Raw genomic sequence first — 21,702 nt, forward strand, 5'->3', positions numbered from 1 at the left:
AATTACTAGTGGAACCTAAACTTCTATGCCCAATATGTTAATTTCTGTAATGATTATTATGCTCACATCTTTGAAGAAATACACCTGAACCCAAAACCTAGAGTTTGACACAGTGGTTACATTTTATGTTTTGAGTTCTTGGTAAAATTGCTTCAAGGGAAGTAACTCCTTACTCTTAACAAAACTAAAACAAAAATGGACATAAGTATATAAGCCTAAGATAAGCATGCACTAAAGTGAGTTGTTTGAACAAATCTAGTTTTAGAGGCCACCAAGGATATAAAAGGAATTAAAGAAATGTTATAGTCTTTTCAAAAATATTTTCTTAACTTTTCTTGTCTTTCCTTTTGAGAGAGAGGAGGGACAGCAGGAGAGGGAGAGAATCTTATGCAGGCTCCATGCCCAGCACAGAGCCTGACAGAGGGCTCAGTCTTATGACTGTGAAATCATGACCTGAGCCAAAATCAAGAATTGGATGCTTAACGGACTGAGCCAACCAGGCGTACCCTTTTCTGAAATTTTTTATATTAAAATTTAAAATCCTTTTCCTTTCTTTATTTTTCACCACCCCATTCTTTCATTTGCAATGGTAAGTGGCAAATTTCATGAAAACAATTGGCAGAGCCACTGAAAAGTGAATCTGCCTTTAAAGATGACATGCAAATGTCTATGGTAGCTTTTCTCAAAGCGTGTTCCTCAGGCAAATGGTCCTGAGGTACTCTCTGAGAAACAAACAAACCAACAAACAAACAACAAGATAGTATGGCTAAATAAGCTAGGGAAATATTACAAATGGATTCCGTTCTATTTTAGAAACTCTCAGGACTGAAAAACTCATAAGCAAAATAAACAATTATTTTAACTCAGCATCTTTAAAATATATTAGAGCAGTATTTCTCAAACTGTCTGTGATGAAGAGCCAATTTTCTTTCAATTTCCAGCCTGTTGTGGTCTGTTGCTCTGATAAAATACAATAAAACTTGTTAGAGAAAATTAAAAATTTTAAATGAAGACATGCAAAATATAAGCCTGCATTTTATAAATTATTAGATTAGATTCACTAAAATAGAAAATTGCTCCCTTAAATTGGTATAAAAGTTTCTCAAGACTTCTTGTTAGTGTTTTTACTTATCTTGTCACAAATCAATAACAATTTGTGACAGACCTGGTCCTTGGCCCACACTGGGAGGAGCACCATACCTGATCACAGAACCCTTGTATTCTGGAATACCCAAAATATCCGTAGAATGCTCTTCAATAAATACTTTATAGAGTGCAAAGACATAAAATAGAAAGGTCAAAGTATAATTCCCAAAAAATATTGATCCAATCCACCTGTGCATTATGAAACATTCTAACTGAATTCATTTAATTCTTACTGAATTAAGCTATATTGATACCTTGTTTGTTTCAGGTAAGGAAGATCAGAAAATAGGACAAGTTAAAAAACTCACTTCAGGGTCTCCAGAGACATCTGCAAGTTGTAATTGCGCTCTTGTTCAGGCAGCTTGGAGAACTCAACCAGACAGGGGTGTTGTCTCTTATTGTCATCTCTAACCTGAAACAGAACAGAAACATCCTCATAATAGTCTCCTGTTTCAGACACCAGCAATGGCAATCCAATAGCATGGCAGAAAGTGAAGGGGGGAAGCAAAAGGAAGGGTCAGCTCATTGTCCGAGCAAAGCTGCCCTGTAAGCCCTCAGGCATGTTAATGTTTGAGGTCAGTGGTACCACCTGGCATTATTTTTGGGCCACCTGTTCTGTTCAGCACAGTTCCTGGTGCCAGGTCCCATGCCTGCTCTACCCTGACACTCACATACTCACCCACTCAGCCTCCTCCAGTATTTGCTGAAATCTTACCTTCTCCACCAGGTTTATACTGCCCACCTTCCCAATATGGCCATCTGCTCACTCACCCTACACTCTTATTTTTTCTTTCCTAACAAATTCCACCTGCAAGCAGAACTAGATACTCACTTGCTGGTTTATGGTCTATTTCCCAGCATTAGAATGTAAGACCAAAGAAATAGGTATATGATACAATGGATTATATAGGAAGGGTTTTTTTAATCTAAACTTTATTGACAAACTGAAAACTAAGACTTTTTTTAAAAAGATTTTACTTACTTATTTATTTGAGAGAGAGAGAGAAGGGAGGAGCATGGGTTTGTGGGACAGAGGGAGAGGATCTCCAGAAGACTCCCTGCTAAGTGTAGAGCCCAATGCAGGGTTCGATCCCATGACCCTGAGATAATGACCTGATCAAAATCACGATTCCGATGCTTAACCAACTGAGCCACCCAGGTGTCCCTTGAGATCTTTAAATAATAATTTGGAAATCTATTCAGGCATTATATCTCAGCCTGTCTTCCACCTATGAAACCCACCGCCTCTGCCCACTGGCTCTGTACTGATTGATACACATAGTTAAGACTAAAGGAAGTAAAGCACCAGGTAAAGGAAAAGTAAAATGACTAATTTATTTTTTTTGAGATTTTATTTATTTATTTGAAAGAGAAACAGAGATAGTGACAGAGAGCATCAGCAGGAAGGAGAGGGAGAAGCAGATTCCTTGCTGAGCAGGGAGCCCAACATGGGACTTGATCCCAGGACCCCAGGATCATGACCTGAGCCTAAGGCAGATGCTTAACTGACTGAGCCATCCAGGAGCCCCTAAAATGACTAATTTCTTTCCATTTTCAGCTTTTACTTTGAATTTCAATGAGATTTTTTTTCCTAAGTGGCTTAAAAATGCCTAGTGTCTGTATATGTTAACCTTGATTTAAAAACTATAACTTTCAGCCTAAAGAATGATGGCTTTTCAATTGTCTAGGCAACCAAGCCATCCTTCAATGAACATGTTAATAATGTCATTCCCTCTTGTAAAGAAAAATCGAACAAAAACTAATGTGTAGGGGGAAAAAAACCAATCTAACTGATTCATGTCCTCACATAGCAGGATGAGTGAGAAAAAAGTTATGTTTTTAGAAAGATGTATTAGCAGATCTGAAAATAAGTTTCAAAATTACGTACCGGACCATACTGCCAGCCAAGCTCTATTTTATTCATAACCCAAAGTTCATGGATATTCTCTGCCAGTTTTTCTCTTATTCTCTCTAGATGAGGAGGCAACACAATCTAAAATAAGAAAGAAATCACACATCAGAAACAAATGCAATAAAACCACACTCATTGTCCTCACTGTGAACTGAACCAAATAAAACCATTGTAAACTATTAAGATGTTAATAATACAACTAGAGTCTAACCCTTCTAATGTAGCTGTAAAAATATAACTAGTTATATCCAAAAAATTTTTAGGTAATTTGGGGACTTTCTGGTGGGACAGCTTAGATTTCCAGGTGAGTTTATGAACAAAAGTTGGGGAGAAGGAAAACAAGAGCATTGTTGGGGACAGTCACCATTAAGAACAATGCCTTCATGGATGTGCGATGTAACCACCAGAGTATATATCACTTAAAAAAAAAAAAAGAAGTCACTCCAAAGTTCTTAAACTAACCTGGCCATTGCACATAGGCTAGAATGAAAGCAATTCAATGACTAAAGGATAATCCACTGGCTCCTCAAACCTATAAATATTTGCAGTGATTTGTGTTTTCCCTTAACTCTGCTGTGTTACTTCTAGTGGTTCCCAAGTATAAGCTTCTAAAACCATCTTTACATGTTCTCATTCACAAGAGGAAGTTCAATGACCTCTTCATAAATAATATGAATGGTTTTCAAGATGAGAGGTTGGTTGCTGGTATTTGGCAGTATGTCACCCCCCATCCAGTCTCCACATAGAAAGCAGGTGACTGCCTACCACCTTTCGTTTGTTCAGGGAGCAGACTATCAATGCTCCTTTCCCCACAAAGGTGGAGATAATCCAGGTCTCAGGAAATCCTCAATGTACTCCCACTACATAATCCAACCATCCATTCCAGTCCATGTCTACAACTGAACTTTGGTAGCAACACACATATCCTGCCATCTTGCAGCAAACAACACACACTGAATTTCAGCCATGAACAAAGCTTGCTTCTAGCACTCAATAATATATAAGGCCAGCATGATGAGACAAAAAATAGGATTTGAGGAGCTAAACAAGTATTTGCTCAACAACTGAACTTTCTGAGGCCTGGTATTAATTCTACTTTAGACCTCAGAGGCAGTCTCTTGGATCTTCAGAAAGATATTCACAAACAAACTTTGAATAACCGACCTTATTGAAGTTACTTAACATCAAGATAAAGCAAGAATTATTTAATTCATTGTCAATGTCAAGATATGCTCACATCTATGAAACAGAAAAGCAAGAATAAGGACTCATATTTCTCAGGTGCCTGTTTGCAAAGTATCATGTGAATGTGTTATTTATTAACTATGTCAAATATACTCTTAGCATCCCAATTGACAAAGAAGGGTTACTTCCTCAAGTCCCAATGCTGACAAATGACCTGAGGCACTTTGACTCTGGAGACCAGGATCTCAATCTCTACTTAAGATAAAGGTCTGTAAAATTGTTTCAAAATAATAGTGTATCTAGGTGCCTGAAGAAATAAAAAGGTCTATGTCCACACTATATAAAAAGTGCACCCTAAAATTAGCATGCATTACCTTCAGTGATCTACATTAGTACATCATGAAATCAATGCAGTGCCTTGAGGCCAGTCTTAAAAAAAATAGAAGAGAATTGAATACAAAATAGAGGAGTGGACCTGATGAAGGTAGGCATTATTTTACAAAACTTTCTTCAGTTATGCATATAAATTGTATGACTGTCAGGTGCATCCCTGTGGGTTGCAGTTAAAAGAGTCCAAAAGCCACAGTACCTCAGGACTGTATGACAATATGACAGTACAAATGACCACCATCACAGATGCTCTGGGTACCTGGCTGGTATCCACAGGAATTGGTGTGAAGGCAGCCTGAGTCAGGGAAACCGTGGGGCCCAGCAGGTCCCGTGTGTAAGTCCTTTCCTGCTTGTACTCTCGGCTGTGCTCCACTTTCAACTTTTCTTTCGGCAGAACGGCTTCATAACAAGGAGCGTACCCAGGTGGAGGGAGGAATTTAAATTCTCCATGTCTCCCCCCAAGCAGAAAGCGTACCCTGAAAAGGATGCATGTCAGGGTCAGTCATAGCTCTGGTATACAGAAAGTTCCCTAATCAACAAAATGCATGGAATAAATCATTAGTCCAAAATTAACTTTATCTGGAGCCAGACTTTACCCTCATAATGAGGGCATCTTAGAGTCTAAGAGCCTTGAAGCACAAAAGATAAAACATGATCATGGGAAAAGCTGATTGCATTACACCAATGGATCAGACAACTAATCACTCACTGGAGAAATAGCAAAACCATATGCATCATACTACTGTAGGAGAAATACCTATGAATGGTAACTGATCACTTAATGTCTCAAGGGGCCCAAAGAGTCAACAGAGAAAGAGCAGACATTATCTATCTATCATCTATCTATCTTTTCTTAAAATTACAGAACTGTATGAGGTTTGATAAAAAGAAAAATTAGTCACTTTCCAGTGTCCAACTTCCCAGTAAAATTCCTTAAAGGGAACTCAAATGATACTTCATTTGTAGAAGAAAGAAGGTCACCTTATTTCTTATTCAATAAGAGACTTACTAAAATCTTTTATATACCAAACTCCTTTAATTAAAAGAAATTTAACCCAAGTTCCATTGAACCGTGTTTTATGAAACATAGCTAAATCATACTGATTTCATGGGCTCTCCGCTTACAAAAGTGAAATCAAATTTTCATTTTCCTTGCAATTCTTTTTCTAATTTGTATTTCATTTCCAGGCCAAAAAAATAGTAATAGTAAATAAGCCAATAAAATAAAAAGAGCAAAAAAAGTGAACAAAAAATTTAAAACATTCAGAGCTTATAGAAAGAAATATAATTGGATAAAGAAGATGTGGTCTATATATACAATGGAATATTCCTTAGCCACCAGAAAGGACAAATACCCACCATTTGCTTCAACATGGATGGAACTGGAGGGTATTATGCTGAGTGAAGTAAGTCATTTGAGAAGGATAATCATCATATGGTTTCACTCATAAGTGGAATATAAGAAATAATGAAAGGGATTATAAGGAAAAGAAGGGGAACTGAGTGGGAAAAACTAGAGAGGGAGACAAACCATGTGAGAATCCTAACTCTGGGAAACGAACAAAGGGTTGCTGAAGGGGAGGTGGGCGGGCATTGGGGTAACTGGGTGACAGACACTGAGGAGGGCCCTTGGGATGAGCACTGGGTGTTTTACTATATGTTGGCAAATTGAATTGAATTTAAATTTAAAAAAAGAAAAATAAATAAAGAAATGTAATTTGTATAAACATGCCAAAAAAGGTCATTGTTGTGTGGATAGCTAATATTTCATGCTTTCTCTGTCCTTTCTTCAATATGATGTTTCTATAACCATGAATTATTCAAATGAAGAGAGTTATAATGGGAAGAACAATCAGAATAACTTAATGGTCCATTATAATAAGGAAGCCACTCTCGTCAAGTAGCTACATACACATATTAATAGGTGACAGCATAGCCCCTTATCACGACAGACCACTACTTGTTAAAGTTCTCTTTGTAGATCTGCAAAGAATTGTTATTTATCTCTTCCCATCTGTTAACAGCAAGAAAGCAAAAGGTTAGAGTAAACCATCACGACCCAACTGATCACAGGCAGATAATTTACAAGGGTAACAGATAGAAGGTAACACAGAGAAGAGATAATTTGACCTGATAAACAAACAAACAAAAAAACCCATTTAGTTTCTGTAGAATAAGGGGGCTTGGAGTGGGATGGGGAAATATGATGACAAGAAAAGGGAAATTAATGAAATATAAAGAAATAAGTGGTATTGTCTTATGTAATATTATTCATTTTCCCTTATTAAATAAATAAGTAAACTTACATGGGTTTGAAATATTTCAGGACACTGATTTGGGGTAGAGTTACCAGACTGCCTCGTCTAAATGGTAGAACAGGTGGACAAAGTTTTTGGCCTCCCCAGATGCCCCCTTGGGTGAATCTTACCTTTTTCTCCAAGGATCAAGAAAAATGCTCTGGGTACAGATGCTCAGGAGTGAGGCAGAAGGTTAGCAAAGCATGGGTGATGACAGTGCAGAATCTTCTGTGAAAGTATGAGAAGTCAGAAGGGACACAGACCAAAACACATAGAAATACTAACTTTATTCCTGCAGAGAAACTAACAACTGGAAAGAAGAGGCCATCAATGTTGAAATTCTCAAACATTCCTTGAACAGGTTGTCCGTTAATTCGGAATGAGATGCTTGGGGCACTCAGATCTAAACAGCAACTGATGACGTCATCAGTTTTCAGCAAGTGCTGGTTTGGTGAGCTTACAGTACGAGCAATGCAACCTATGGAGGAAAAACAGCATGGAAAGTGATTTTTTTTCCTGTCATAGAGTCATCTTCAGAGGCAAAGATTTGAGTAGGTAGTGACAAATCAATGCATAATACTGGAAGAGAATAAATCTTGAATGCATATTAATGTCATATGTTAAATTATTTGTCCAAAAACGGTTGCCCAGTGCTCGCTTCAGGCAGCACATATACAAAAACGGTTGCCCTTTTTTTCCCCCAGGAGGCATGCTGCTCTCTTCACTGTAAAATAGACCTTATGATATGCAGAGCAACTTCTGCTTGGCCAAGGATGGCATCAGATGCACAGATCTGCTTCGACTGAAAATAGACTGATGTCAGAGAGAAATCTCCAGGGAGAAATTTGAGTTCAAACAGATGCTTTACCTTCTACTGCTTGTATGACCATCAGCAAATTACATAACCTCTCTAAACCTTGATTTCTTGTAAGCCAAATGCCATCACCTTGCAGAATTGATATGATGATTAAATTAATGGTTAAAAGAACACAAAGTCTCAGACACAGCAGGACTTTTATGTCAGGACCCTTTCCAAATATTAAATCTCCATTGTTTTATAAAATAAAAATAATACAAATAGTGAAAACAGAAAATGTGTTCATTGGTGCACTGTTTGCTGAGAGGCAAATGCATGCCAATTGGTTTGTTTTATAGTTTATTTCACACAAGATCTTGGTGGCCTTCCTAAGTACAGCAGGATACAAGTTGAGACATGATAATGATTATTTGATAAATGTTATTTCTTGCCCTGGCCAACCTATAGCCTATGCTCATTCTTGACTATGTCAAAACTCCTTTGCTAATTAGTCTCTGTGGGCACACTGGAAGACATGAAGGTAAGGCTCTCAAACACATGCTCACAAATGCATACAAAATTTCTCAATTTGAGCAAAGACAAAAATAGATTTCATGACACAAGATTTGCATTTTTATAAGACCTTTTTAAAAATTTTCAGCATCCCCAAATTTTTACCAATAGCATATCTAAAATGTCAGTGGTAGAGCACATCTACTTTTTAAAATGTGTATATTTTTAATTTTACCAATATTCAAATTTGCAAGCAATAAAGTCATTATCAAGCAGTAGTTCTATAATTCCCTGATAATAAAGATGGCTTCCTAATAAATCATATAAAAGCCGTGCGACTGACATAAAAAGGTCAGATACAAACCCATGTTTGTATCAAGATCTATAGGTAATAAAAATGTCTTTATACGGATATTTATATACACCAAATACATTGCTCAGTCTGAGGGATATTATTATGTTAAGAACTAAAAACTTCCATGGCAAATTCTTGTGATGCCTGGAACAAACAGTTAAGACAGAGGACCACTAGGGAACAACCTCGACTCCACTATTTCAGTGGCATTCATACTGTTGAATCCACTTAGAAGCATTTGCAGGTCACATTTATGCCAACCTATGACATCCACATGAGAACTACATTCCTGTCCTCATCACTAGATACAAACGAAGACAGTAGCAGTCTGATTTATCACTCTTGGATTAGAAATATGTACCCATCTTTCTCTCCTACTGTTCTATTACATTCCTCCACACTTCCATATTTAAATGCTCCCAAAGCACCAAGATTTTTCACACTTCTGGCCCCCCCTTAAAAACACTTGGAGCCTGGGTGCCCGAAAATCCAGTTCTGCATTGGCAGAAGGGAGAATGTAGCAACACTGTGTGCAAAGTTTAAATTGGAAGGAATAAGTGAAGACAAAGTGCAAAACTTTTGCTCATGAGCCCAATTCTCATTCCAAAAAACACCACCACTCTTAAATTAAGCACATTAAGTGGTGAGGAATGTGCTCTATACAAGAAATCACACATTTAAATACTACTTTAACTATTAAAAAGAAAAAGAATAGGAGAGTGACCCCAAGAAAATTATCTAAACAACTAGTACTCTAACCTTGGTAAATCAGTCAGAAGCCAATTGATTGGTAAAGAAAATTATCTAAACAACTAGTACTCTAACCTTGGTAAATCAGTCAAGCCAATTGATTTAGACTTGTCTCTATTGACTAGGAATATAAAACAAGGAAGACATTTATTATGGCTAATGTCAGAGAAATTACTGTCTGTGCTCTCTTCCAGTATTTTTATGGTTTCAAGTCTCATATTTAGGTCTTTAATCCATTTTGATTTTATTTTCTGTATGGTAGAAGAAAGTGGTCCAGTTTCATTCTTTTCCATGTTGCTGTACAGTCATCCCAACACTGTAAGTTAAAGAGACTCTCCTACTCTCATATGCCCATTAACTAATCTTTCCTGCTTTATTGAAGATTAATTAACCATATAACTGTGGATTTCTTTTTTTTTTATTTTATTTTATTTTATTTTTTATTCATGATAGGCACACAGTGAGAGAGAGAAAGGCAGAGACACAGGCAGAGGGAGAAGCAAGCTCCATGCACCGGGAGCCCGACGTGGGATTCGATCCCGGATCTCCAGGATCACGCCCTGGGCCAAAGGCAGGCGCCAAACCGCTGCGCCACCCAGGGATCCCTAACTGTGGATTTCTTTCTGGGTTTTTAAATTCCATTCTATTGATCTGTGTGTCTATTTTTATGCAAGCACCATACTGTTTTGACTACTACAACTTTGTAATATAGCTTGAAGTTCAGAAATGTGGTATTTCCAACTTTGCTTTTCTTTTTCAAAATTGCTTTAGCAATTCGGAGTCTTTTCTGGTTCCATATAAATTTTAGTATTTTTTTTTATTCTAGTGCTGCTGGCATTTGATAGAGATTGCATTAAATATGCAGCTTGCTTTGGGTAGTACAGATATTTTAACAATATTTCCTCTTCCAATCCATGAACATGGAATGTCTTTCCATTTTCCATCTTTGTGTCATCTTCAATTTCTTTCATCAGTGGTTTACAGATTTCAGAGTACAGATCTCTCACTTCTTTGGTTAGGTTTATTCCTATGTCTCTTATGGATTTTGGTGCAATTGTAAATGAGATTGTTCTGCTGCTTCATTACTGGTGTATAGAAATGCAACATATTTCTGCACATTGATTTTGTATCCTGCTACTTTACCAAATTCATGTATCAGTTTTAGCAGTTTTTTGGTGGAGTCTTTTAGGTGTTCTATATATAGTATCATGTCAACTGCAAATAGTTTTATTTCTTCCTTACCAAAAAATTTGGACGCCCCTTATTTCTTTTTGTCATCTGATTGATGGACCCCAGTAGCTTGAGAGACCACATCTACCAACATCAGGTAGGAAAGGGTGCATACTTTTTGGTCATTTTAAAAATATAGTTGAGTATTTTATCCTAATCTCCTAACTCCACAACCTATCCTCCTTTCTGAGATATAGTCATACATTCACTGAATTTTTGTTGTTGTTGTTCTTATTTTTTTATTTAACAGATACTTTGTAATAAAAAGTGTAGTATATACAGGTCAATTCCATGAGAATGGGGTTCTTTTTATGAGTTGAAAGAAAAAGCTTCAAAGCTAAATGCCAAAATGAAAATCAAGTGGTGTTGTATGATTAAAATCATTGGAAACAATTCAGCATTATTTTAACAGAGTGATCTTCTCCCTAATTTCTATGTAGTGGGAAAACAAGTTAACATGTTTCATTCTTCTACCTGAGGACCCATGTCATATGGGGCCATACTAGGAGGTAAAGAGAGGAGGTAGTAAAACTGAAAAGTAAAAGTTAAAATGTATCATAAAAGAGACATTACCTCTACTTTATGTTTGTGAGGCCTTCTGACATTAGTGCTCTTTGCCTCTGTTCAGTCAATAGGAAAATTGTATTATGAGAACAGGCTCTCTAACTATATTCTGGCCAGAACAGTACACCATGTATAAACACACCATACTACTATCAGGTCCCCAACTACATGCCTCTGTGATGAGAGGAAATATCCAAAACAGAGCTTCATCTCTTCCCAACTACTGAGCTATGGCCACTGAATAAAGAAAAATTCAGTAAATATTAATGATAAAATACAATGACATAAAGTACTTTTATTTATAAACCCATTACCATAAACTCAGATTTAATTCAATTTCACTTATAAAATTTCTATAACTTACTAGACCTCTAAACCATTCATAAATGAATATCACTTGTACCTCCTCAGAGACAAACTTCAGCTTTTTATTTGTAAGGTGACTTAGCTATATTTTCTCTATGCTAAATAGGTTACAAAATATTATGAGAACTATATTCTAAATGCAGTTTGTATTCTAAACACAAGCATATGTCTTCAGAATCCAGATGAATTCCACAAAGAAATAGCTCTATAATGAAGAACTAAACTTTTGAATAGAGCCAACCAAAATGCACCTCCTAATAAACCAGAGAAATGGATTTGTTATATGTAAATTTGATATATAGATATGATTTTATATCTATTCCTAATTTTTAATATTTATTCAACTATCAAAGTTCAGGTTAACACCTGGTGAAATAAACTGTATATTTATTTTAAACAGTTCCACACAAAGTGTCATCTCATTAAAATGTGAATCCATAGTACATGCTACAAATGGCTGATTCCCAACATTACATTATGACCAGGAGGTGTGACTTAACATATTTACTCCAATTATTTTCCAGAATCTGCTTTTTGGTTCTTTTTTAGGTTAGAAGCTAAAGCTTTGCACATACCTCTTTAAGCAAGTAGGAAACATGAATTTTGGTTCTCATTTGTTTTTTGTTTCTTTGCAACTGATTCATGAATCAAAATGCCACTTTTTGAACATACTGTTTACCAACAATACAGTTTTTTGGAAATGTACTATATTAAGAGTTTTGTTTTACCCCTAGTGAAATTCTGCTTTTTTACTTTAACATTCTCACTTATAGTTTCCATGATAAACTTCTGAAGAATAAATGTATCTGATTATATGCAGTATAGATAGCTTTTGGAAACACAGAGCAAGGGCAACAGATTTCCTTCGTGCACACGGGGGAGGAGGCGGATGGTTGCTGACCTGACCAGAGGTGAAGGCCATCGAATCCGTAGGAAAAGAGATCATCTCCGACTCCATTTCCACCCCACTCCTCACCGCCTCCGGGATAGGGAGAGTATCCTTCGGTGGAAGCCCAGCCCACCCGCAGGTGCGTGGCTTCAGCAGTCACAAATGGCTCCGTGTGGTCCACCATCAGCTCATAGTACCACTTCTTATACTGGGCGGACCCTTCACTGACGCCCAGAAAAATATTGGGTCTCATGCTTTAAAGAGACAGGAAGAGCACATGAGAAATTATGGACAAACCTCCTGCTGTATCCATTTACATCTATTTTGAACACTGGCCCTTGCCTCTCTGAAATGCAACATATTAACTCTACATTTTATTTCACTATTGAAAAATTATTAAATCACTGAGGTGGTAGGCAGTGCTAACCAGCTTACAGTTAAGGTTCCGTGATGGGTGTCTGCTTTTCAGATTACTTGGCCATGTACCCCAGGGGTCTAAGATTATTTTTTCCAAATTTCTCTTCAGCATATTTTATACCATTGATTATGTTTAAGGTGAGATATTCAGTATAACAGGTCCTTAGAATTCATCGAGTTATTATTAATTCAGAACATGCAGACACTTTCCTAACTAAGCTGTGGTCAGGTAGGGTACAAGGCTGAAGAGCCATATTTATTGGTAAAGGAACCTAGGTGATAAGCAGCTTTGCTGTCCTCTATGCCTCTCTGAGGGCAGAAGAATTTCTAGGTAGTTGTATTTAATTCCATTTATAAGAGATTTAGACTCAGCGTTAATGCTAAGTATTAGTGACAGTCTCAGGAAATATCACTCAAGAACAGTACATCTGATATACACAGCCATTCGGGAAGTCTTAAATCAATCCTGTAAAAACTACAATATAGGAATATACACCAAACCCTACATTTTGTTTAAGACAGGGTAAGGGGGGCACGTCAGTGGCTCAGCAGTTGAACATCTGCCTTTGGCTCAAGTTGTGATCTCAGGGTCCTGGGATTGAGTCCTGCATTGCCCATCTCCCTCCCCCCGCCACCTCGTAGGGAGCCTGCTTCTCCCTCTGCCTCTCTCTCTGTCTCTCATGAGTAAATAAATAAAATCTTAAAAAAAAAAAAAAAAAAAAACAGGGTAAGGTGGAGAATACTTCCTGGATAGCTGCTAGATGTATATCAAAATTATTACTATCACATTAAATATTTTAATTATAAACTGCATTATTATTTTTATTATACTATTTGGTATAAGGAAGGCAACTTGGCTTGCCATTTAAGGGCTCAGTCTCTGGTGTTAGATTTGAGTTCCATTTCCAGTCCAACATTTTAACCTATAAAATGTGTATAATAGTACTTCGTTGGACTAGTTGAACCCAGTCCAGTGTAATTCTACCCAGTGTAGAGCACATGCAAAGTGTATAGAATAGTGACTGGCAAACAGTATTCAGGGAATGTCTGATACCTAGGGACATCCAACCAAAAATGTAGTTTTATTTTTTTATGGAATTTATTATATTTTAGACATTCCAATTCAACTTTTTATTATACATAGTAACCACTTTGAAGTTGGCATTGAAGGGTAGCATTTTTACTTATATTCTAAGAAAGCTCAAAACATATTTATATACAACTATATCTCAGTATAATTTGTCAGCCTGCTCCTGAAGATGATCAGTGATCATATGAATGTAAATATGAAAGCTTAAAGCCTTATGATAAATGCACATTCTTCTTGGTTCACCTATTGTTATTAGCATCCCATCTGACTGACAGAAGGGAAATATGTAAAATATCTTAATAAATCAAAAAGACCACACGATGTCTTAGCTACAGAGCTAGGACATGAATTCCTGTTATGCCACCTATTTGGTGATTATCTGAATCTACCTGCTGACGTGGTTTACAAGGCGCGTCTGTAATAGGAGATCTCTTCCTGGCAGCAGATTGTCACAGATGAGGTGCTGGTTAGAACGCACTGCTACTCCATGGCAGACACAGAGAGAGCACAAGACATCCAGAACCTGAAAAGAGAAATCATTTCAGCCAACGAACTCTCTTATTCAGATTTGAGTATCCCAGCATTTTTCAATGAAGACACATTCCCTGTAACCCAGCCATTTGAACACAATAGCCATGAGTTCACATATTTTACAAGTTTCTCTTACATACAAACTGAGAATTGCTCAGTGTCTCAATGGCGCTAAAAAATAAGCTCTAAACAATATTATCTGATTGTAATTAAGAAGTGAAAAACACTCATAACACATTTGACACAACTTTTAAAGGTTATTTTTCTAAGTTATCTTATTTTAAAAATATATTTAAGATTATTCCAGAATTCATTCAAGGCAATAAATTCATTCCCTTACCTTGTGGTTTCTTCCATGCTTGTCTAAAAGTGAGATTATGGATTTAATGTGTCCTTCCTTGATAATATTTAGAGCTTCCGGACTTTCTACTAACACACAGTGTAAAACTTCAAGAATCCCTAAAGATAAAGAAAGAAAATATGATTAAAGAGTCTACAATGATCAGTGTCTTTCTTTTTCTCTATGTGTTCCTTCATGTCAACATGTAATTATGTGCTCAGTATGTTTGTCACAGGGCACTGTGATAGGGGGCAGGTGATGTTTGTGACAGAGGACTGATAACTAAAGACGATGAAGTCCTCGTTTAGTGTTAGCAGAGGAAGCGGGAGACTCTGCCTGGAGAGTATGAAAGAAAGCAATCTTAACTCTAGCCTCAGAAGATACATTCATGACCATTTTCCAGACAGGAAAGTTAGGATGTTATAAGGTTGAGTGAAGTCTTGAATGGAATCCATACCTGCAGTGTCCACAGTACAGAGCAAGTATGGTACAAGACAGGTAGGTAGTAGATTAGGACAAGCTAATGAAGATTCTCAGCATTAAAAGTACAACCCTAAAATGATGCACTCTAAGCCATAAAGATCATTACATTCTCCTGGAGGTAAATGGTAGAAAATGTTTCTTAGTTTGTGGAACAAGAGAAATATACAAAATAATACAAAAATACATAGAAATATGTAACACAAAACCTGATGAAGAATGGTGAAATTTCAAAGAATTAACCATCAGAGAAGGTAAAATGGAATATACCCTTTTTATTTTAAAGCTTAAGAGAGAGAAAATAACTTTCATCATCAGAATTTTTAGTGTAAACTTGGAAAGCTGAACATGTACATATGTATTCATTGTTTCCAAGCAAGCTTCCTTTGTCACTAATTAGAGTGCAGACCACTTGTAGCAATTAGATATAACACTCAGAAAATGTGATCTCTGAGATCTACAAAGTATCATAAAAGGCCAGAGGTAAATTCCCAGAAAAGGGAATGTCTCCAGTGGGGTTCACTTTCTTGGAAAAGTGGTCCGGCTTACAAACAGCAGAAAGTGGAAGCCACAATCTATACTTGATTCAAATCCCAATCCATTATAGGACGAGGGCTATCAACACTAATTTCTTTACTAATGACTTAATTTGGTGAAGTATGAATGTACATTCAGTTAAAAAATAAAATATACTCAAAAGGATGGGTTAATTTTTGGTGTAAGATGAAATCAACTGCTGTGTTCCAACAATCCATACCAATTAAATATCCAAGATAGCAGAAAATAGTACAACAGCCTAATGGATAAAGATGTTTATATAAGGGTACTTAAACTGAATGCTTCTATTAAATATGGAGTAATAAACTCATTCACTCTTAGTTAAAATAAACTAAAAGAATAGAAAGAGAAAAGCATTTTTAATAGATTACTTATATTTTATCCGGATATCTTTGTTTCTATCTGTTACCTATTACTGCAGAACACATGGCAGCTGCCTGTATTTGCAAATGAAAATTGTACTATGTATCCATGTTCTTTTGGTCACATTTCATCCTTGGTTGCTTTTGCATTAAAAGGCAGAGCTGAATGTGAACAAAGCCCTTTGGTCTAAGGAGCATAAAGTACTCAACTATCTGGCCTTTTACAGAAAAAGTTCATCAATCTCTACTTAGTTATTACAACAATTAAAACAAAAGACCAAAAAGTGGAAGACCATAAGAAAAACAAATTCTCTTTGTAAATAAATACATACATCAACACCAACAGCATTCAAACACTTGAATACATCAGAAAAGATTTAAGACTAGATTTTGAAAATGAACAGCACAGATCACAAAACTCAAGAAAGGCAGTACAAAATAGGAAAATAAATCTGATTTTCCCTTATTCAGTTTAATTTAATAGAAGGCTTCCAGAGCTTGGGACTTAATATTAAAACACATTTCTTTAATACTGCTACATTCAGATCCAATATTTAGTTGAAAAGCACTGACTGTCTCTAAGTTTGATGGTGAAAAGTCAGAGAATACTTTTTATTTTCAACTGTAGGAGTAAAAAACAAGTAAACTTTTTTTTTTGCAGTTAAAAATTCCAAAAAGAAAACAAATTGGACATAGCAAAAGACTCATTTAAAAAAAAAAAGACTAGCTATATTATGTGTATATGTAAATTATGCCAATATATGTCTCGAACTCTTGGGTGAAAAAGAGTGGAACTGGGGCTTAATAAATATTACAATGGCAATACTTAACTAAAGGTGATTTGACAATTAAATTCTAAACACACTGAATGAGACCTAGAAATGGGAATGGTGTATTACACTCATTGCCAGATCCTCAAAGAATAAATTTAAAGCTTGATAGATCTTTACAATATTACCAAAATGAAAGAATTATGAACATAAATTGTCAAAAACACATACACACACAAACTAGTGAGACAAAGCAAGATCTTATAACTTGTATATATAATCCGATTTTATAAGATTTAATAAATTTTCAGAAATGATTTTAGTGAAAATTTTAATAATGTGCAAAACACATAATGTATAATGTAAACTTTCAAGAGTAGATATATGATCAGATATACATTATGATTGTAACTATGTAAAATATATTCTGTGTATAAAATGTCTATTTCAAAAAACACCAGGAGCTAGTATGCCAGAATGTTGGTGCTGATTTATTGCTAGATTAACATACTTCTCTTCCAATATTTTGTGAATTCTAGGAAATGACTGCATGTTACTTTTACAGTAATAAGCATTTTCAGAAAGGACCACAAGAAAAATAGGCAATGAGATCCATTTCCATTAATTTATTATTTTTTAAAGATTTATTTACTTATTTTAGAGACTTCGTACAAGTGAGCTGGGAGAGAGGCAAAAGGAAAGGGAGGAAGAATTGGGAAGCAGACTTTGCATTGAGTGCAGAGCCTAACACAGAGTTCAATCCCAGGACCCTGAGATCACAATCGGAGCTGAAACCATGTGCCAGCCACTCACCTGACTGCACCACCATCTAGGCACCCCATTTAAAGCACATTTAATGAACTAGGGGTGGTGGAAGGGGAGGAGGGCAGAGGGTGGGGGTGAATGGGTGACGGGCACTGAGGGGGGCACTTGACGGGATGAGCACTGGGTGTTATTCTGTATGTTGTCAAATTGAACACCAAAAAAAAGCAAATTTATTATTAAAAAAAATAAAGCACATTTAATTGATGTCACTCCATGCTTAGAAGTTCCCATGGTCTCCCAGACCATCCAAGGTAAAAGTTCATTCCAGGATATAACAAGCTCCTTTGCTAGATGACCCAACCCTCTACCACCTCAACTCCCACCAACTCCTCTTACAATGAAAGGTTAATATATACTTTTACTTCAAAGTGCATATTGTAAATATGCTTAGGTGCTAATATATTTGCAATACATTTTATATTATAATTATTAAGCAGCTACCAGGCACTGTTCTAGGCAGTGGAATAGTCACCCATCAAGGCCTGCCAGGGCCCAGTGGGAGCTTGTCGGCTCTATCCCACCTCCCATGTTTTGCATATGTTATTCTCAGACTGAAATATACTTCCCTCTTCAGAGGTTACAAAATCTGAATCATCTTGCAAAGGCAGAAATCCACCTCATTTGGTAGGTTTTAAGCAACACCCTAGGATGGATTATTCTTTCTTTGTAGTATTGATCACATTATGTGATCCTTGAGAACAGAGATGTGAATTCCTCCTCCTTGTCACCCAGCACACTCTGGGCCCAGGGAGGCCTATCTCATGTTTGCCAACTGAGTAAGTGAATAAATATAAATGGGCTATTAGTACACATTTATGGTTTAAAGTAAATAAACCTGTGATTTGTTTATTCAATCATAACAAGATTCATTATTGTGAAGGGTATAGGGGATAGCTACTTTGGCATATTTTATATCTGGAGATATTAAAATATTTTTTAAAAGCTAGAGAAGACATATGATAGTAGATGGAGAATTTATATTTCTTAGTTCCAGTATTTCCCCACTTGTGCTTTAATTTCATTGAGGAAAGATTTTACTTACTAAATGACAAGAAGTTTTGTCGGCTTCAGTCTATTTCTGTGGGAGTCATGCACAAAATTCAAAACTGATGGTATAAGCCCTTTAAATGTAAAATACATGAAATATTTAGCTATTTGCCTTAAAACTTTTATGGCTGTAACTTTCTGAATTATTTAAAGGGCTCATGACAAAGAAAAATCTCTGAGGGTGTAAGAAAATGTCTGGAAATAACCAAATGGTATTGGAAGCATCCAAGTGCTATGATAGGTCATGCCCAGGGCTGTCCAAGGTTGAAAGTCTATAAGGAAAAACTGAAAGCAAGCCACAGAACAGAAGTGCTATGTTTGTCATGACTTTATATACCAGAAAGAATCTAGCCTAGAGGTTTCACTCTACATTGAGTAGTCACAAGCTCACTGGTGAGCCTTGCATGTTTGAGTGAAGTGAATAGAACCGGAGGCAGGGCAAGATGGGAGAAGAGTAGGGTCCCCAAGTCACCTGTCCCCACCAAATTACCTAGATAACCTTCAAATCATCTTGAAAATCTACGAATTCGGCCTGAGATTTAAAGAGAGACCAGATGGAATGCTACAGTGAGAAGAGTTCGTGCTTCTATCAAGGTAGGAAGACGGGGAAAAAGAAATAAAGGCACAAAAGGCCTCGAAGGGGGAGGGGCCCGTGAGCAGCCGGGCGGAGGCCGGGGCGAGTGTCCCCAGGACAGGAGAGCCCCGTCCCGGAGGAGCAGGAGCTGCACCGACCTTCCCGGGCGGAAAGGGGCTCGCGGGGAGTTGGAGCAGGACCCAGGAGGGCGGGGATGCCCTCGGGCTCCCGGGGACACTAACAGCATCTGCGCCCCGGAGAGTGCGCCGAGCTCCCTAAGGGCTGCAGCGCGCACGGGGGACCCAGAGAAGCTCGGGGGGCTCGGGGGTGGCTCCACGGAGGGGGCTGCGGGGCGGGAGCGCGAATCCAACAGCGCAGGCCCCGGAGCACAGAGCGCCGGGACAGAGCCCAGGATCCGGCCTCCCCCGGGACAGGCAGAGGCCGGGAGGGCCCAGGACAGCGAGGACGCTCCTGCCCCAGCTGAGCAGATCAGCGGCCCCGCCCGGAGCCTCCAGGCCCTGCAGACGGAGAGCTCCGGAGCTACTGTGGGAGCTGACTCCAGGGCTGCAGAGCTGGCCCCGCCACTGCGGTTGTTCCTCCTGGGGCCTCACCGGGTAAACAACCCCCACTGAGCCCTGCACCAGGAGGGGGCACAGCAGCTCCCCCAAGTGCTCACACCTGAAAATCAGCACAGCAGGCCCCTCCCCCAGAAGACCAGCTAGACCGACAAGTTCCAGGGGAAGCCAAGGGACTTAAAGTATACAAAATCAGAAGATACTCCCCCATGTTTGTTTGTTTGTTTATTTTTTTTGCTTTTTGATTTGTTTGCTTCCCCCACTCCTTCTTTTTTTCCTTTCTTTCTTCTTCTTTCTCTTTTTCTTCTCTTTTTTCTTTTCTTCTTCCTTTTTCTTTTTTCTTTTTCTCTTTTCTTTCCGTCTCTCTCTCTCTCTCTTTTTCTCCTTTTCCCAATACAACTTGTTTTTGGCCACTCTGCACTAAGCAAAATGACTAGAAGGAAAACCTCACCTCAAAAGAAAGAATCAGAAACAGTCCTCTCTCCCACAGAGTTACAAAATCTGGATTACAATTCAATGTCAGAAAGCCAATTCAGAAGCACTATTATACAGCTACTGGTGGCTCTAGAAAAACCATAAAGGACTCAAGAGACTTCATGACTGCAGAATTTAGATCCAATCAGGCAGAAATTAAAAATCAATTGAATGAGATGCAATCCAAACTAGAAGTCCTAACGACGAGGGTTAACAAGGTGGAAGAACGAGTGAGTGACATAGAAGACAAGTTGATGGCAAAGAGGGAAACTGAGGAAAAAAGAGACAAACAATTAAAAGACCATGAGGATAGATTAAGGGAAATAAACGACAGCCTGAGGAAGAGAAACCTACGTTTAATTGGGGTTCCCAAGGGCACCGAAAGGGACAGAGGGCCAGACTATGTATTTGAACAAATCATACCTGAAAACTTTCCTAATCTGGGAAGGGAAACAGGCATTCAGATCCAGGAAATAGAGAGATCCCCCCCTAAAATCAATAAAAACCGTTCAACACCTCGACATCTAATAGTGAAGCTTGCAAATTCCAAAGATAAAGAGAAGATCCTTAAAGCAGCAAGAGACAAGAAATCCCTGACTTTTATGGGGAGGAGTATTAGGGTAACAGCAGGCCTCTCCACAGAGACCTGGCAGGCCAGAAAGGGCTGGCAGGATATATTCAGGGTCCTCAATGAGAAGAACATGCAACCAAGAATACTTTATCCAGCAAGGCTCTCATTCAAAATGGAAGGAGAGATAAAGAGCTTCCAAGACAGGTAGGAACTGAAAGAATATGTGACCTCCAAACCAGCTCTGCAAGAAATTTTAAGGGGGACTCTTAAAATTCCCCTTTAAGAAGAAGTTCAGTGCAACAATCCACAAAAACAAGGACTGAATAGATATCATGGTGACACTAAACTCATATCTTTCAATAGTAACTCTGAACGTGAACGGGCTTAATGACCCCATCAAAAGGCGCAGGGTTTCTGACTGCATAAAAAAGCAGGACCCATCTATTTGCTGTCTACAAGAGACTCATTTTACACAGAAGGACACCTACAGCCTGAAAATAAAAGGTTGGAGAACAATTTACCATTCAAATGGTCCTCAAAAGAAAGCAGGGGTAGCCATCCTTAATATCAGATAAACTAAAATTTATCCCGAAGACTGTAGTGAGAGATGAAGAGGGACACTATATCATACTTAAAGGATCTATCCAACAAGAGGACTTAACAATCCTCAATATATATGCCCCAAATGTGGGAGG

At 37.8% G+C, this 21,702-nt stretch overlaps 1 protein-coding gene across 1 annotated transcript in view; it reads right to left on the minus strand.

Moving 5' to 3' along the window:
• The window catches only part of RYR2 (ryanodine receptor 2), a 727,453-nt gene that overhangs the window by 305,729 nt on the left and 400,022 nt on the right, over window positions 1-21,702 (minus strand). The window contains exons 18-24 of the mRNA XM_049108740.1: window positions 14,772-14,890; window positions 14,290-14,423; window positions 12,406-12,647; window positions 7,216-7,408; window positions 4,893-5,109; window positions 3,035-3,139; window positions 1,455-1,558 (exon numbers count right to left, since the gene is read on the minus strand). Of these exons, the coding sequence (XP_048964697.1) occupies window positions 1,455-1,558; window positions 3,035-3,139; window positions 4,893-5,109; window positions 7,216-7,408; window positions 12,406-12,647; window positions 14,290-14,423; window positions 14,772-14,890 (1,114 nt within the window). The remainder of the gene's footprint in view (window positions 1-1,454; window positions 1,559-3,034; window positions 3,140-4,892; window positions 5,110-7,215; window positions 7,409-12,405; window positions 12,648-14,289; window positions 14,424-14,771; window positions 14,891-21,702) is intronic.

Source organism: Canis lupus, chromosome 4 (assembly GCF_003254725.2).
Source record: "Canis lupus dingo isolate Sandy chromosome 4, ASM325472v2, whole genome shotgun sequence".
Lineage (NCBI taxonomy): Eukaryota > Metazoa > Chordata > Mammalia > Carnivora > Canidae > Canis > Canis lupus.